Source organism: Populus trichocarpa, chromosome 2 (genome assembly GCF_000002775.5).
Source record: "Populus trichocarpa isolate Nisqually-1 chromosome 2, P.trichocarpa_v4.1, whole genome shotgun sequence".
Taxonomy (NCBI): Eukaryota; Viridiplantae; Streptophyta; class Magnoliopsida; order Malpighiales; family Salicaceae; genus Populus; species Populus trichocarpa.
In genome coordinates, this window is record NC_037286.2 from 20,036,309 (window position 1) to 20,054,399 (window position 18,091).

The 18,091-nt window shown below is 33.8% G+C and overlaps 1 protein-coding gene across 4 annotated transcripts; it reads left to right on the forward strand.

The window, feature by feature from the left end:
• The first annotated feature begins 13,527 nt into the window (after positions 1 to 13,527).
• LOC112326476 (WD repeat-containing protein LWD1) lies at positions 13,528 to 16,114 on the forward strand. Of its 4 annotated transcripts, none has more exons than XR_008058639.1 (3): positions 13,528 to 14,699; positions 15,351 to 15,400; positions 15,889 to 16,114. XR_008058639.1 is itself a non-coding variant. In XM_052450870.1 (2 exons), exon 1 carries the CDS (start codon positions 13,646 to 13,648, stop codon positions 14,684 to 14,686), a length of 1,041 nt encoding a protein of 346 aa, XP_052306830.1. In that variant the 5' UTR covers positions 13,528 to 13,645; the 3' UTR covers positions 14,687 to 14,699; positions 15,833 to 16,114. The 4 variants fall into 4 exon arrangements, 2 of the variants coding, with proteins under 2 accessions (XP_052306830.1, XP_024450049.1); XR_008058640.1 differs by lacking the exon at positions 15,889 to 16,114 and adding an exon at positions 15,476 to 15,567; XM_052450870.1 differs by lacking the exon at positions 15,351 to 15,400 and having other exon boundaries at positions 15,833 to 16,114.
• Positions 16,115 to 18,091: the final 1,977 nt, after the last annotated feature.

Here is an 18,091-nt window from a genome sequence, read left to right on the forward strand (position 1 = left end):
ACTTGACCTTATTTCCTATTAAAAAGACATGATATTTTATTATAAAGTCATTGTGTTAGAAGCTAAAGTTTTTATCATCTCACGAAGATCATCACTTGATAACCCCATAACATTGGAATTTGTAAATGCAAGGGGTTATCTCGCTTGATAATTCTAATAGGGTTGAAATCTATTAAGGTGGAATTGTCAGCCTTGATTGCTTTATTGAGGTAGGTTTTCATAGCATAAGTTCAAGGGATCTCTTCATCCAAGAGTGCACGTGTTAAAAAAGGGATCATATTTAGCTAGGGCTGGCCATTGAATGCTCTATCAACTACATTAACTTGTTTAATGTAATCTTCTTGCATTGTTAGGCACATATTTGAAGCATTGCCTTGTAACGTACATATGCTACAAACTTTCACTTGCTATACATTTTCATAAGCCAAATAATGCATAAGAGAAGTAAGATCATGAACTTTATTCTCAAGGTTAGCAATACTTACCCCGGTTACTCGTTTGCTTGGGAAATCTCCATGTGTGCCAAATTATTTCGAGTTGGCCATCATATTTAAGATTAATTGGCGTGTAGTTTCTAGTCAATGATACTACCACATCAATGATACTATAGTCAATAAGCATCAGTCTTTCATAGAAGTATTGAATGAGTAGTTAGTTAATCGGGTATTTGATAATGAGGACATTGAATGCACAGCTGCTCAAATCTTTCCCAATACTCAGAGAGTGTTTTACCATGAGATTGTTGAATCCCATATATTTCTTTCCTTATGTTGGCAACTAGAGAGGTCAGGAAATACTTTTTCAGGAAAATCCTCTTCATGCCATTCTAAGTTCCAATGGAACCAAGGAGAATGGAGAAAAGCCATGTTTTTGCTGCCCCTTTTAAAGAGAAAAGGAATGCTTTAAACTTAACTTGTTCTTCATCAACTCTATATGGTTTCATGCCAACACAAACCATATGGAACTCCTTGAGATGAGTATGAGGGCCTTCTCTAGCAAGTCCAATGAATATTAGCAACAGATGTATAAACCCAGACTTGAGGTCAAATTTAGCGTTGTTGTTGATGTTTATGCACAATGGTTGATTCTCCATCTTGGGAGTAACAAGCTCCTAGAGTGTCTATTGTCGTGCAACAACCATGTTGTTGATGTGAGCTTCCTTTCATAACCTGTGTAAAGTGTTTTCTATTTCAAGATCTACCTGCACTTGCCCTTGGTCAATAGAGCAAGTTGTAGGCATAAATAGTCAAGAAAACTCAAATAAACTAAAAATAAATCAACCACAAGAGAGATTAAAGTAGTGCAAGTAAATAAAAATTCAATGCTAAAACACAAAAATTGCCTAAAAACCCTAGAAAATAGTGGAATTTGGCCTCGAAAGGGTTGGGTCAGTGGTTGAATGTCAAATAAACTACTAGTCTTACTCAGAACATCATTTTCCTTTAGGAAACTAAATATCGAAGCCCAATTCCACCAAAAATTTCAATTTAAACGGTACCGCATCGCAACACTTTGTTTTTTTTTCTGTTTTTTTTTCTTTTGAATAAAATAAATAGCAATCACAGCATAAGAATCACTTCCCCGATAACGACGCTAAAATTTATTGTGATGTCGCGATCATACAAATTAATTACCCTAGTTTAAACGAATAAGATAATATAGAGCAAACAAGAGGTCGATCCCACGAGGAAGATCTAGTTCAGGTCTTTATGATAACCATTAAACAACTATAGTGTTCGCAGTAGTAATTTAATTCATTGGCAACCTTAAGAACTAAATAGATTGATAAATCTAGACAACATAATTGTCCGCGGTCTATGTTTGATTTAATTGAATGTTTCCCTAAGATTAACAATATAGATCCGCCATAATTATTAAACCTAGTCGCTTCACAAGTTCAAATATCAAACTCAGTTTTGATAATAATTTAGAGTCCGCTTTAACAATCAAACTAAATAATCATAGGAAAACATTCATGTTCATCATATGAACTGAAAAGAAAATATAGAATAGAGCTCATAATTTTTTAGATTCGAAGGTTCTTACATTCTTTCAACCAAGAAAAATAACTTAGCTTTGCATGTCTATCGAAAACTAATGAATAGAACATATGAGAACATAATATCGGGTATAAGAGAAAAGGGTGAAGTTTTCTTCTTTTTTCTGGCCGCCCCCTCTCTTTCTTTCTCGTTTTCTTTTTATTTGATAGGAAACCTTGATCCCCACATCTCCAATCCATTTGTATCCTCCCAAAAAAAATAAAAATTGTCCTTTCCAAAATGGATAATTTACATTTAAATAAGTTGGACTTGTTTCTTCACAAAACCTGCTTGTTGGCATAATTTATAGGTTGTCTTAGAAAACTCATATCTCTCTCATATGAACTCTTTTTCTGCTGCAATTTGGTAAGAAGATAGATCTTTGAGTCAAGAATCCACCAAATTGAGTTTGCATCAAATGAACTTCCTAACTCAAGATATTCAAGTTGGAATGGCCAAAGGTCAAAATTAGCAGAATGCAAGACTTATCTTTGAAGGCTATGATTTTCATCCATTTTCTTTTTATTTTTCTTGCCATAAATGTATAGAAAGGTATGGATGTTAGCTTTCTAATGCCACAAGAATCACTTTATTTTGACCTCTACAACTCAAGTTCTGCATAAAACATCGATCAGAGATCAAATCTGCCAATATTCGACACTGGTTGGAACATCGTCTGAATTTTATTTTCAATTTACTTCTTTTCAAATCTCACATCCAAAAATGCCTTCAAAATATAAAACAAGGATTATCAAGGCATTATATATATAAAACATGAACAAAATACTATGTAAATGTGGATAAATAAAATTATAAAAAAATATGGTTGCATCAGGTTTCCTTCTCATTTTTCCTCATTATCTCAAAACAACAAATATGAGAGTAGGGGTCATCCTTACCACATGAGTTTAGACAAAATTTCAGGAAGTGTTTCGGTGGTTTTCTTCTTCTTCCTTTCAATTTTCTCCTTCTTCCTCACCTCTATTCTAGTTGACCTCTTATCTCCCTCATCCCTTTAATGTTTTTAGTCTTCTTTCACTCTTCAACTCTCCTCTCACTCAAGTGTTCAAGGAAGGTGACATGCAAATGGTGTTTTGGTGGAAATTTTGTAAGAGAGGGGGCTGGTAGGGTTGTTTTGCCAGATCCATGGGGAGAGGAAAGTCATCTCTTTATTCTTTTAATGTATTTATTCTCCCTTTTAAATAAGGGTAGGTCATGTTTGGATATTGTACACTCTTATTCTAATGTCTTGTAGGTTATTCTTTGATTGGTTTCCTCATGTTTTCTCCTAGGTATTGACCGGTTCAATTCTTTTTTTTATGGGGTTTTACATTCTCCCCTTCTAATATGAATTGCATCATTGAAATTAAAATTTATGTATCATACCTGGTTCTTCGAACAATTCAAGATATTTATTTCTCATCTCAGATTCCCTCTCCCAAGTTTCCTTTTCAATTTACGAGCTCTGCCATAAGATTATGATGATATGAGTCTTTTTATTCTGTAATTCTTTCTCTCCCCAATCTAGTATCTTCATTGATTTTACTTCAAAAGTTAAATCTTCCTTAACTTCCAGTTGAATCTGGTGTAGAAATCGTGAAGGGTCTATGTTTTCACAACAAGAAAACATGGAATACATTATGAACTTTGGCCAATCGTGGGGGCAAGTCTATTTTGTAGACTACAAGTCCGATGCGTGTTAGGATTTTAAAGGGCCCGATGAATCTGGGAATTAACTTCCCCTTCAAACTGAATCTCAATATATTCTTTCACAGGGCCACTTTCAGAAATACTTTGTCTTTTGTAATAAATTTGAGGGGTCTTCTTCTAGTATCTATAAACTTATATTGTCTATCTTGAACGGCCTTTATATGATCTTTAATAATTTTTACCTTTTCGGTAGTAACTTGAATTAACTCAACATCATACAATTTTTTGTCCTCGACCTCTTCCCAGTACAAGGGCGTTCTGCACTTCCTACTGTATAAGGCTTCATATGGGGCCATTCCTATTGTTGCCTGATGACTATTATTGTATATGAATTCCACTAATGTTATATGTTCTTCCTAGTTTCCTCTAAATTCTAAAGCACACGCCCTTAATAAATCTTCCAGGATTTGGATGACCCTTTTGGATTGACCATCAGTCTAGGGGAGGAATGCAGTGCTCATATCCAACCTTGTTCACTGGGTATGTTGTATGTTTGGCCAAAGGCAAGAAGTGAACCTGGGATCCTGATCGGAGACAATGGACGTTGGGATTCCATGAAGTCGTACTACTTTATTCATATAAATTTTGGCGAGTTTGTCCTCCAGGTCTGTCATCTTCACAAGTATTAATAAAGCAGACTTTGTTAAGCGATCTATGATGACATATATTGCATCATTCCCCTTTCCCCCAAGTAAGCCTGGCATGAAATCCATGGTGATCATTTCCCACTTCTATTCAGGAATTAGCAAGGGTTACAGTGACCTTGCTGGCCTTTGGTACTCCATTTTAACATGTTGGCAAATACCACACTTCACCACATACTCAGCTATTTCTCTTTTCATATTAGGCCACCAATAATGTTGCTTCATATCCTAGTACATTTTAATACTAATTAAACGTATCATAAATTTGGACTCATATGCCTCTTATAAAACCTTTTATTTTACAATTTCATTGTTAGGTACACACACGCACTGTCCCATGATCAACACTTAATCATTTGTAATTCTAAAAGGAGTTCTAATTTTAGCATTCACTGTACTTCTCATCTTTGATATACTGAATTCGATGGAATTGTTTGATCTTATATGGGATCCTCTATAATTTCACACATGAGGGGTTATTTCTTGGTTTTGTCCAGTCATTAATAACATGATTATTTCTAGATAATAGTAGATAGAAAGAACGCTCATAAGGAGTCCTATTGAAACCATGAAATATAGGCTTGCCAGCCATCCACACCAAAATAAAAGGAGTTTTCCGAAAAAACCTGCTAGTGGAGGAAGACCTCCTAGGGATAAGAGATATAGGGCTAAAGAGAGAGCCAAAAAGGATCATTATCTTCATATTGTGCTTGTAATATATGTTCTCAATACATTGGTTGTACCTTTAACTGTGCTATTAATACCTGTTCATAATTTATGTTTAACCGAGCCCCTAATCTCCTCAACTCTATTAGTGATTGTTCCTTCCATATTGGTGGCTTGTTCAAAGCCATTTTGTTTTTTAGACTAAAAGCATCCACTAACATGTTTGCCTTTTCGGGATGGTATTCTATAGTGCAATCATATTTTTTGATGGGTTCTAATCTCCTCTATCGCATATCCAGTTTTTTTTTACGACGTTAGGTATTTTATGGTCTGTAGCATTCACTCTACTTTTATGGTTTGTGAAGATTTGGACTCGAGACCCGTAGAGGTAGTGTCTTTATACCCTCAAGGAAAATATCACAACTGCCAATTCTAGATCGTGTACTGGGTAATTTACCTCATGTGTCTTCAATTGTCTCGATGCATAAGCAATTACAATTTTGTGTTGCATCAAAACACACTTGAGTCCCTTTCTTGAGGCATCATTATAAACCACAAAGCCCTCGGTTCCTAATGGGAATGTCAACACAGGGGTAGTGGTAAGTCTCTTCTTCAATTCTTAAAAGCTTTCTCTACACATTTTCGACCACTCTTATTTTATATCCTTTCTAGTTAAGCACATCAAAGGAGTTGCTATCAATGAAAACCCTTTAATAAATCTCTTGTAATACCTCGCAAGCCCTAGGAAGTTATGAATTTCAATTATTATAGTCGGCCTTTCTCATTTCAAGACTGTTTTAATCTTCTAGGGGTTTATAAGGATGCCCTTAGCATAAATGATGTGCCCTAAAAAGGTTACCTTTTCAAGCCAGAAGTCATATTTATTCAATTTGGCGTATAGTTGATGACTCCTCAAGGTTTGCAGTACTTGCCTTAACTGCCATTCATGTTCTTCAAAGGAATTTTGATTAGACCAAAATATTTTCTATAAATATTACAATAAATTTATCAAGGTATGGCTGAAAAATCATATTCATTAGATCCATGAAAAGTTTCGAGGCATTCTTTAATCCATACAGCGATAACAAAAACTCATGGTGCTTGTATCGAGTTTTAAAAGCAGTCTTCGACACATCTTGTTCTTTAATCTTCATTTGGTAATACCCTGACCTTAAATCAATCTTCGAAAACACACTGGCCCTCTTTAATTGGTCAAATAAGTCATTTGTCTATGGTAGCAGATACTTATTATTCATTGTTACCTTATTTAGCTAACGATAATCTATACAAAGCCTATGAGTGCCATTCTTCTTTTTCACGAACAAAACCAGCGCTCCCCTAGGTGATCCAATGGGTTATATAAATCCCTTATCCAGTAACTCTTGCAGCTAGATTTTTAATTCCTTTAGTTCTGTCGGAGCCATTTTGTATGGTGGTTGTGCTATCGGGAGGCACTTCTAGGAAGGTATTGATGGAAACTTTGACTTCTCAGTCCGGGGGTAGTCCAGGTAGTTCTTTAAGGAATACATTTGGAAATTCCTTTACAATCAAAATATCATTTAGCCCTGTTTCATCATTTTTGGAATTCAACACATACGCAAGGTATCTCGTACATCCCTTCCTTAATAACTTTCTGTTGCTCACAGCTGAAATCAGGTTGGTTGGGATAATAGTCCTTTCTCCCCTAAAGATCATTCTTCTACCCCATAATCCTTGAAAGGTAACAGTTTTTGTGTAACAATCTATCTGAGCTTTGTGTTTACTCAACCAATCCATGCCTAGGATTATATCGAAATTGTTTGATTCTAAAGGTATCAAATCTACTTTTGACTCGTGTTCGCCAATTTTCACACCCACATACCATTGGTTTGTACCACATCACCTAAAGGTGTCCCTATTGTAAAACCTTTTTTCTACCCTTTTTGCTTCTTTCCCCAAATTGGCTACAATTTTACTAGTTATAAATAAGTGAGTGGCACTCAGATCAAACAAAATATGTATTTTTAAATTATTCATATATAGCGTACCTGCCATTACATCAAATGCTGCTCCGACTTCTTCTTGTGTCATATGAAAGGCCCTCCCCTAAGTCCGTTCATTCTGTGTCCTTGGCCATCTTCGACAAGAATTAGCCCTCGATTGTGTGGACCTCACTAGCTTGTTTACTGTGATAGACTATTAGTGACTCTAACTTGGTTGCTTCATATTCTGCACTTGCCCAGTGTTCTTGTGTGGAAACTCTCTTTTAAGGTGTTCTCTTTCATCACAATAATGACATCCTTATCCTAGATATTGACAAGCTCTTCATCTATGACCCTCTCCTCGGCATACAAAACATTGCTCCAGGGAGACTGAACAATTATCGGGGTGTCTCTGTTCACAACAGACACAATGAGGGTAGATAATATTTTTCTGGTCACTAGATCCCTCCGATGGGTTAGTCCTCGAGTGTGTCTATCCCCCTATCACTCTTCCACCTGTATGTCAGTGCGAACCCAATAATGTCCCCCCCTTTCTCTTAAACTGATTAAACGGTCCACTCTTCCTTTCCGATGGGTTAGTCCTCGACTATGTCTATCCCTCTATCACTCTTCCACCTGTATGTCGGTGCGAACCCAATAATGTCCCCTCTTTTCTCTTAAATTGATTAAACGGTCCACTCTTCCTTTCAGAAGCGGTGGCCTATTCATAGAATAATCAATATCCTTTCTTTTACCAACTCCATACTGACCCTGATAGCTTTCCCCAATACATGTTTCCAACACTTGTGCTACTTCAATTAATTCTCTCACTATCTTGAATTGTAAAGTAATTAATCCTTGCCTCAAACCATGACAAGACATTTTAAGGACTTATATTAAGACAAACCAAACATAAAGTGATCTACTTCACAATACAATAAGAATAAGCATTGACATTATTATATAATTGCAATGGAATCAATGGGATTAATTAATTACTACAAAGGTTAAATTAACATCAAGCAAATTAACAACAAGATATTTTTATGATAAATAGATTGGTACTAAATTCATACTCCATACCATATTTTGAACAAATTAATTTTTAGTAACTAAAAACTAATTCAAAAATAGACACTGTCAAAATATTTCATACCCAATGAATAATATTCCCAAACTAATTCAACATAGACACTCTCATTATTTTTCTCCTTAACTCACAAAATAGCCCATATTACATATACTCTAATTCTTTAAGCAATCTTGGCCTTAATAAAGGTGGTAATTTCTCAATAATAACAGTTAAAACCCTATCTTGACAAACAACATAAATAATATTAGTGTTAGCTTTCTCAAGCAAAATAAATATCCTTGTGCTACATCAACACTAGTAGGGATTTGATTAAAATGTTCTCGTTGATAAAAAGGAACAAGTAGAAGATGCCATTTACCAAATATCACTATAACTTTACAATAGAAAAATTACTAAATTTTATGAACATTCCATTAAACCAAAACCCTAAATTTTCTTATGTCACTCAATTCAAAAAAGAAGAAATGAATATAGAGATGTTATAGACCAAATAGTATCAACTCCCTCTCTCTCTCACACGCACACACATACACAATAAAATAAGGATTTAAACCTTTAAAAAAAAATCTAAAAATCTACATGTCAAAAATGTGTGTTAAAACCTGTGGAGAGAAGTGTTGACCTTAAGGTCAAATATTAACGTTTTTATATATTTTGATTATAAAATAAAATTAAAAATGGACTGATAATATGCCTTGTTGAGAAAAAGTTTTAAATAGGTTTATTCAAAGAACATATCAACAAGCATGACAGATTTCATGATGAAATCAATCAAGCAATCCAAGAAAGAAGCAAAGTGAAGACTTAGATTAAATGTTCATTTTAGTGTTCATATTAATCTTTATATCCTACTTGATAGCACAATAAAAATGAATTCACACACTTCACTTTGCATGCATTAAATGATTGATAAATAATCTAATATAATCTAAGATAAATAGTTCTAAGAATTTATCAAAGTTAATCTATTAAAAATGGGATTCTGCATGAATTGATCAACCATTTGGTATGAAAAAATGAATTAATCGAACACTTATTCATTGGTGATAAACACCTGGGATTCTGCAGGAACCGGTTGACTGATTGGCTTGACCAATCTAAATTCTAAACTAGTCGACCATTTGAGTTGTCAGTAGAATTACAACAACTAGTTTTTTTTAGAAACATATATATATAGCTTATATAATTGAAAATTTAGTAAGGGATTCCGAGCATATATGACAAACAAGTTAATCTAAGAGCAAATACACTTCAAAATCATCAATCATTGATTATACTCTAATTGGTGATATTAAATCTTCATAATCTAGCACAATGATATTCAATCTCATTCTCACTACACTTAAACACCTTTAAATCCTATAAGTGTTATCTTGTTATATATAGAGATATTAAATCTTTCAATTGTATTATCCATTTATTAATAGAGTTAATTGTGATAACAAAATCATTTTTGTAAATATTTAAGAGTTAGGTAAGAACTCGTGGTATTTGTGAGGTGATTTCACTAAGAAAAAAAATCTTGAAGAGGTTATATCTTGGAATGGGAAAAATCTTGAAAATGACATATCAAAAAATTAGGAAGAATCTTGATGTGGATTCATCAAGTGGTGAAGAGTCTTGAAGAGAGAATATCTTAAAGTGGTGAAAAATCTTAGTGTGGATTCATCAAGTGGTATAAAAATATTAGTGTGAATTCATCGAGTGACTATTGTACTTATTGCACATATACGACATCACAACGATCGTCCTCCCAGGTCAGTATCTCTTTGGTAATTGGAAAAAAAACAGAGAATTCTTATTTCTTATCAGTAAAAAAAGGATGGAGTCGCCACCAAATATTTTAATCATTAAAAACCCTAACTGGTCTTAAAGTCTGGATAAGAAGACTGATTATGTATAGAGAGGACGTATCACCCCTAATATATCTTACCTAAGGTAAATTGTATTGTTTGTTTGTCTTATATATACAAAGGTATTGTTGTGTTTTCTAACTATTAGTCTATCTAAAGTTTAAGAAAAGTCCTCCTTAATTAAAAAAAATCGTTATTTTATCAAGTTAAACCCTAGCCATCATTGAGTCAAAACATATTTTTATATTTTTTTTCTTTTAATATCATGAATACATCCTACGTATAAGTTCGTAATCCTTGATACTAGAACAAACAAAATAATATTTTTGATATTTTTTAAAATGTAAGTTAAGTTCTCATATCTTTAATAAACTAGTTACTAAATCCAATAATACATGTAAAAATAAAATGAATATTTTTTGTGATTTTTTAATGTGCTAAAATATACAAATATAATTTATTTTTAAGAGACTTGGTCATATGTAAACTAAAATAAAATTTTTATATTTTTTAAAAATATTTGTTTTTGTTATTTTTGTGGAAGAGAATCGATTCGTTTAATACTGAAAAAACACCTTGCGTGTAGGTTTCAATTCCAAATATTAAATATGTGAAAGGTAGAAAAAAAAAATAAAGAATTCAAAGTTAATTACAAAATAATCTTTCAAGAATTAAAAATTGATCGAAAACCATGTTTGATAAAACACAAATAAAATATTTTTATCAATGTTATTTTAACCATGATATCAATTCAAAACAAATTATTACTTATCAACTCAAAACCAAACATCCACATAAATCTTTATTCAAATTTCATGTTAATTTAAATAAATCAATATATACCTAAACATAAATCATAAACCAATATTTAATGTTAAAAAACAATCACAGCTTCAAAAATAAACTTGTAATTTAACACAAATTATTAAACTAAAAATACATATAAATTCAAATCAAATAATATCCAAAAATAACAACAACAATAAATAATTTGTGCAAAATTTCAGCATATTATAACGATTTATCCAAAAATTATTTGAGTTTATAATAAAATGTTCAGGATATAGTGAAATCAACAATGAAATCATAAAAATAGTGATTACGTATGGTCTCACACGCCACTACCACTAGCAGCCAGCGTGCGGGTTCATGCACCACCGCCACCGCTACTGGAGAGATGCCACCTAGTGGATTTGAAACTCCACTCCCTTTTCACCTCCCTGCTAGCGGTGTCATGCAACGCCACTCCTAGAGACAGATTTGGTCACTTAAAAGTTCAGTTATTTCCTTCTTTCTATTTTCAAATCTGCTTCTATCTCTCTCTGCTAGTTTTCAACACCACCGATCGGTGTTGTGGAAGAGGGAGGTGAGTCTGGTGGTTGTATAGGAGTTCCTGATGGCTAACAGCGGCGCGCACAAAGAGAGAAGAAGCAAATGACAAAGTGGGTCTGTTTTGGGGCTTGTAATGGAAGAGAGGAGTTGTTATGGGTTTATTAGTGTGAAGAGGACCTGCTGGGGGTTGGAGAAGGTTGGTGTTTGTGTCTTTAGCTGTTGATATGACGGTGGCTTCGAGAGGAATGATAGTGCGTGGGAGGCGGTCAATTGTGTGATTGCTGTTGGAAAAGGAGGTCATTTGGTTATGGCGAATATGGATGGATTGGAGGCTATGAAGAAGAAGGTCGGCTGAGAGAAGGAGGTTGAAGATGGTGGCTGTTTGGTGGAATTGGGTCTATTGGAAGAAACAACTTCAGGTGGCTATGGAGACTTAATTATTTTGCAGTTCTTTGGTTTGAGGGAGAGAGGGCTGTGTGGGCTGCTTTCACGATATGGAGAGGCTGCTGTCATAGGGGCTGATCTGCCGTCTACAGTGGAGGAGAATGGATGGTGGCTACTAATCTGTTGGGAAGGTGATGGAAAAAGGAGCTCACGATTTTCTCTGAATGGTGAAGGTACCTGATGATTTTTTATCAGGGAAAGGGATCGATTATTATTATTATTTTTTTCCTTCGATTATCAGGGAAAGGGATCGATTTTCTTTGTTTTTCTAATGTGGGAGATGATGGCTTTTTCGTAGTCTTTAGGAGAGAGAAGCAATTTTTTTTTCTTTTTTCCTTTTTTTATTTATAAACAAAACAAACTTGTTTTTATCTTTTAATTGCTTGGTTTTTAGGAACTAAAAACCTTTCTCCCTTATTTTTTTTTTTTTACAATTTTGATTTCATGTTTAAATATTTTTATTTTTATTTTTTTTATTTCAATGTTTTTGAAAAAAACAACATTAATATCAACACAATAAAATTAATTAATGATTTTGAAATGAGTATATTAAAAACCGACGCAAACACAAAAAATATATTATTTAGATAATTTTTTTTTTTGGAATTTTTAGAAAAGCAAGAAAAAAAAAGGTAAAAAATGACAATATTCTTGAACTTAGACTAGTAAATGAACACAATACTCAAGTATGGTTTAGTACTTAAGGTGTAAATGTAGGTTTGTCAAACAATATTAAAAATAAATTTGCTAATTCTCTATTTTATTTATTTACAATAGTAAATGTAGGTTTGTCAAACATTAAAATAATGTTTTTTATTTTTAAAAATTATTTTTAAGATCAGTACATCAAAACGATTTTAAAAAAATAATTTAGCAAATATTTTTTTAAAATTTAAAGAAATATAGTTTTAACCAAAATATTAATTAACTCCTATTCTTAAGAATGTTTTTATTAAATAATAAATTATATTTTTCATATTGCTCACCAATTAAAAAAATAAGAAAAAAAGGGTGAGATGTAGAAGCAGTTTGGGCAGTTTGGGTCCCTTGTAATTGTCCACCTCTACGTTGTCACAAACTAGCTATCACATTTTCTTCGCATGCTAATAATAAAGTTTTGTCTATTTTTGTTTTTAAAAATATTTTAAAAAGATTTAATTTAATTTATTTATTTTACTTTAAATTAATATGTTTTAGTGTTTTTAAATTATTTTGATATACTAGTATTATAAATAATTTTTTAAAATTAAAAAAATATTATTTTAATATATTTTTAAATAAAAAATACTTTAAAAAACAATTACAATTATTATTTAAAAATAAGTTACACTAAGGTAACTATTGTAGAACAAAATGAAAAAAAAAAAAAAAGCAACTGTAGAGAAGACATGTTAACATCAGAATGGATATAATGATGTGAAAAACCCAAAAAAGCCTTCTGATATAATTGAATTCTCAGGACAAAACCGTTACTGAATATTTATTTTGAAAGTTAAAATAAATATGTTTGTAATTGTTTTTTTAAATATTTTTAATTAGAAATATATTAAAATGATATTTTTTAATTTTAAAAAATTATTTTTAATATTAATATGTGAAAATATTAAAAAGTTTATTTTAAATAAAAAAATTAAAAATTAAATTTTTTTAAAATATTATTATTAAAATAAAAAAATGGATTTTTTAACTTCCACAGTACCATCTACAGTAAAATAATAATAATAATAATAATAATGATTCACCTCTTAGTTTTTTCTTATAATTGTTAATTATCTCTATCTTCTTAAAAATTTGATTTTGACCTTTCACTACCGGGCAGATAAAAAGAAGCCGATTCCCCTCTCCTCCCCGCTCTATCCACCACAGATCTCTGCTGCTCTTCTTTCTTCCCATAAAACAGACAATGGGAGGTAGCAGCGACCCAAATCAAGACGGGTCGGACGAGCAACAGAAACGATCAGAGATCTACACATATGAGGCACCATGGCACATCTACGCCATGAACTGGAGCGTCCGTCGTGACAAGAAGTACCGTCTCGCCATCGCCAGCCTCCTAGAACAGTACCCAAACCGGGTCGAGATTGTACAGCTGGACGAATCCAATGGAGAGATCCGATCCGACCCGAATCTGTCCTTCGAGCACCCTTATCCACCTACCAAAACCATATTCATCCCGGACAAGGAGTGCCAAAAGCCTGACCTCCTCGCGACCTCCAGCGACTTCCTGCGCGTGTGGCGCATAAACGATGAGCAGCCGCGCGTGGAGCTCAAAAGCCTGTTAAATGGCAACAAGAACAGCGAATTTTGCGGGCCTTTGACTTCCTTTGACTGGAACGAAGCAGAGCCAAGGCGAATTGGGACATCCAGCATTGACACGACTTGCACCATCTGGGATATCGAGAGGGAGACTGTTGATACACAGTTAATCGCCCACGACAAGGAGGTATACGACATCGCATGGGGCGGTGTTGGGGTTTTCGCTTCTGTTTCAGCCGACGGGTCGGTTAGGGTTTTCGATTTACGGGATAAGGAGCATTCAACGATAATCTACGAGAGTTCGGAGCCCGACACGCCTTTGGTTAGGCTGGGGTGGAACAAGCAGGATCCGAGGTACATGGCCACGATAATCATGGACAGTGCTAAGGTTGTGGTGTTGGATATTCGCTTCCCAACTCTTCCAGTGGTGGAATTGCAGAGGCATCATGCTAGTGTTAATGCCGTTGCTTGGGCCCCGCATAGTTCATGCCATATTTGTACTGCTGGGGATGATTCACAGGCGTTAATTTGGGACCTCTCTTCCATGGGTCAGCCTGTTGAGGGTGGATTGGACCCCATTCTTGCTTATACTGCTGGTGCTGAAATCGAGCAGTTGCAGTGGTCGTCTTCTCAGCCTGATTGGGTTGCCATTGCTTTCTCTACCAAGCTGCAGATTCTCAGGGTTTGATTGAATTTGCTAGGTAGGGATTTAATTTTTCTGCATAGAAGCTTTAATGTGGTTAAAAAAAGAGCTTAATTTTTTTTTTTACTGTTCTTTAAAAATCAAACTTTTTAATCTTTTTTGGTGTACTGCTTGTAGTTTGTGTAGCTTACCCTGTAGTATTTTTGTGTCTTGCCCCTTTGATTTGCTAAAATAGGAAACTGAACTCCTTCATTAATCTAAAGTAACTTGGACTAATAGCTTTAAAGCTGGTTCATGGTTCAACCATCAATTTTAGGATCTCGATAGGAAGATTTGAGAAATTGTTATATTGAAATGCTGTTCTTACCTGAGACTTTTGTAGAGTAGGTACGCATTATGGGCCTCTCTGCATTATAGTTTACATATCCTCCATTATGGTTTTTATGTCCCTTCCTCTCTGTTATCTTTCTGTATAAGAGACGAAATTTTGTGGGATACTACCATTATGATTTATGATTGTTATTGAGGCTATTTGGGAATTGAAGAATTCAAGATTTTCTTTCTTGTGGAAAGATGGATATTGGTTGCCGTTTCAAATGTAGGAATAATTGCTTGAAACTTTGTGCAAAGAAGTGATTAAAGATCATAACAAAACATAAATTTGGTTATGCAATAAATTTAGCATTTGACAGTCTTCTGCAATTGGCAGAAGTGCAATTAGGTAATGGATTGGAGGCTTTTCAATGTTGAGCAGCAGCAGTAAGTGTCACCTTCATGCCATCTGTCATCTCACTTGTTTATTGTTTCTCAGCACAAAAGCTTTCTGAAATGCAGATGACATTGTGTATGTGTACATGAACTTGTGGGTTTTAGCTAAAATGAGGCGGTTCTATGGATGGCATAGGAAGAATATTGTTTTGGATCAAGGTGGTGCAGCAAATATTTTGCCACTTGCACAATAACATTGTGAAAGAACAACCTTGTGGTAGCATCAATAGCGAATTAGATGAGAGAAATAAGGTTTGTTGGATATTTGCACGTTAGTCTAGTAATTTACTGGTAGAAAGGGAGTATACTGTGTTTTTTTATGGCAATGGAAGGTTATTTTGGAAAGCGCAAGGACAGGTTTTAGAAAGAGAGGAAAAAAGGTAATTGGGCCACGAAATTTTGTTGGATTGAATTGTTTCCCAGGTTACATCTTCAATGGTTTTCGGTTGCTGTTGTGGTCACTGGTTAGAACTTCTCAGGTGTCTTATACGGAGGCAGGAGGAAAACTTCAAGACGTGTATGTTGTTGGAAATGTTCCTTAGAGTCCTGCAATTAATAATCTAGGGTTAAGTTTATCTGGACCTGATTGTGAATTGTTTCTTCCTTCAGTTGACAGTATAAAACTTTGTTACCATCAACATTATAATCTGTGCCGCTTCTGCTATTGCTCTTGGCACTTGTGGAGTTGTGGGTAATCTTACTCTAGATTCTCCGAGGTTTATATTTTCTTTTAGTTTTGTGTCGACATCTACCAAAGCTCTGTTTCCTGTCATTAATGTAGTGTAGAAAGGTAGTGTATAGATCCAAACCAGAATGCGTGTAGCCATGGCTTGACCTTGCCACACGGATATGAACTGTTTGCCCTCTTTCTTAGTCAAATCTAGGAATGGGTAATCAGAATGTTGGCATATCATATTTTATGGTTATCTAGTTTGGTTTGAATTGCAACTCGTTCTATATTCTTCTGTTCTGCACAAGCCCCAAGTGCCAGAATTTGTTCCATAGGCAGATTAGTGGTGGAAAATGACCAGCTTCGTTAGTTAGATTTGGTACTAGTATGGCCTTCCATCCTAGCTTGTGTGCCTGAGTTCGGCTTTTTTTTTTTTTCTTAAGGATGGATGATATGTTGTTAGCTCTATTTATTTATTTTTCAAAAAAAGACTAGATTGTCTTCTACTTTTTCTAGAATCTGGCAATCCCTAGAAAAAGCAACGTTTTAGTTTGTTCTTTTAATTTCAAATTGATTTTTCAACTTATTTTTTTTTTGACTTGAAACACCTAGAAAACACCCTAAACATCTTGATAAATCTATATATGGCCACCACAAGCCTAAAAGAACATCTAAAAAAAAAACGTAATCAACTCGTCAAGATCATTCTCATAGTCAGATTTACCTTTTCGGCAAGGAGAATGAAAAAAAAAAACACTTAGGTTAAACTCTTATTGTTAAATGCAACTTAATGACACAAAAATAACTTAATGACATAAAAATCAATTATTTTAGTGGTTAGAATTATCACAATAAATAATTGTTTTTTTTATGTTGGAATCCGTCAATTTTCTCTCTCTCTTTCCTTTAACCAAAAAATGATTGAAAAATAAATTTTGGTACTAAAAATAGATTTTTAAAAATTAAAGGGACCGGATATCTAATAATTAAAAAAAATAGAGGGCTAAAATAAGCTTTTAACATGAAATTTAAAACTGTCATTTATTTTACCTGTTTTTAACTTCAATTTTCTTTCTTTTAATTCAATATTTTTTTTAAAAAAAAAATCCTGCAATTAGATGCTAATTTGATTTAAAATAACTTAATTATACTAAAAAAAACAAATTAAAGATCAAAACAAAAATTTTAAGAAATTACTATTATAATCAATACAGAATGATGTGATGATGAATAATAAAAAAAGCAAGAGTATTTAACCTTTAACCTCCATGTTCTAGTTTTTGTTAATTTGTTTATGTGGTAAAGCACCCATGGGGAACTTGAGCTAATAAAAAGATGGAATGTTGAGTGGAACTTGGGATGCCTCTAGCTGTTGTCTATACTCTATACTCTATACCAAAGGAATCCTCGATTAGTGTAAACCTCTCTGAAAGGACGGCCTCAAGTTCGTACAAATCCTGAACAAGTCATCTGTTATGTGCATGTATTACTTACTACAGAATGGTCTTGGGGGCTCGTGGGAGTGGAGCAGACAAGAGCTTGGTGATGATATGAAGTTCTGATAAAGCATGTAAAAATGTCATTCAAGAAAATAAGTAACAAAATATGGTAATAGACACATTCTGAACAAGTCATCTGTTGTGAATATGGTTGGAGAGACTCTCGGCTGAGGAGGAAAAGGTGACCTACTGGCTGCTGTGAACGGAGAAGAAGAAGTGGCTGCTGTTCGGTTACTGTGGTGCTTGCGGCGGTGGTGAATGGCCGTCGGTGAAGATGAGTTTTGGGAGAATGAGGAAGAGAATGAATGTGAGGTGACGACTTGTTTTGAAAGATACTATAACGCCACAAGACCAACGTCATAGAGCATAAGCATTTATTAATCTATAAAAAGATATAAACAATTTCCTAGTGTGTTGATTCATACGAAAATTCATTCAACTAAGATGCTAAATCAAGAGATAAAATAAATAAATTATTTTAGCTGTTTATTTTATATGATTTAAGAGAAGTGT

Coding starts and splice junctions, on each gene's coding strand:
- LOC112326476 (XM_052450870.1), top strand. CDS start 13,646: ATGGGAGGTAGCAGCGACCCAAATCAAGACGGGTCGGACGAGCAACAG.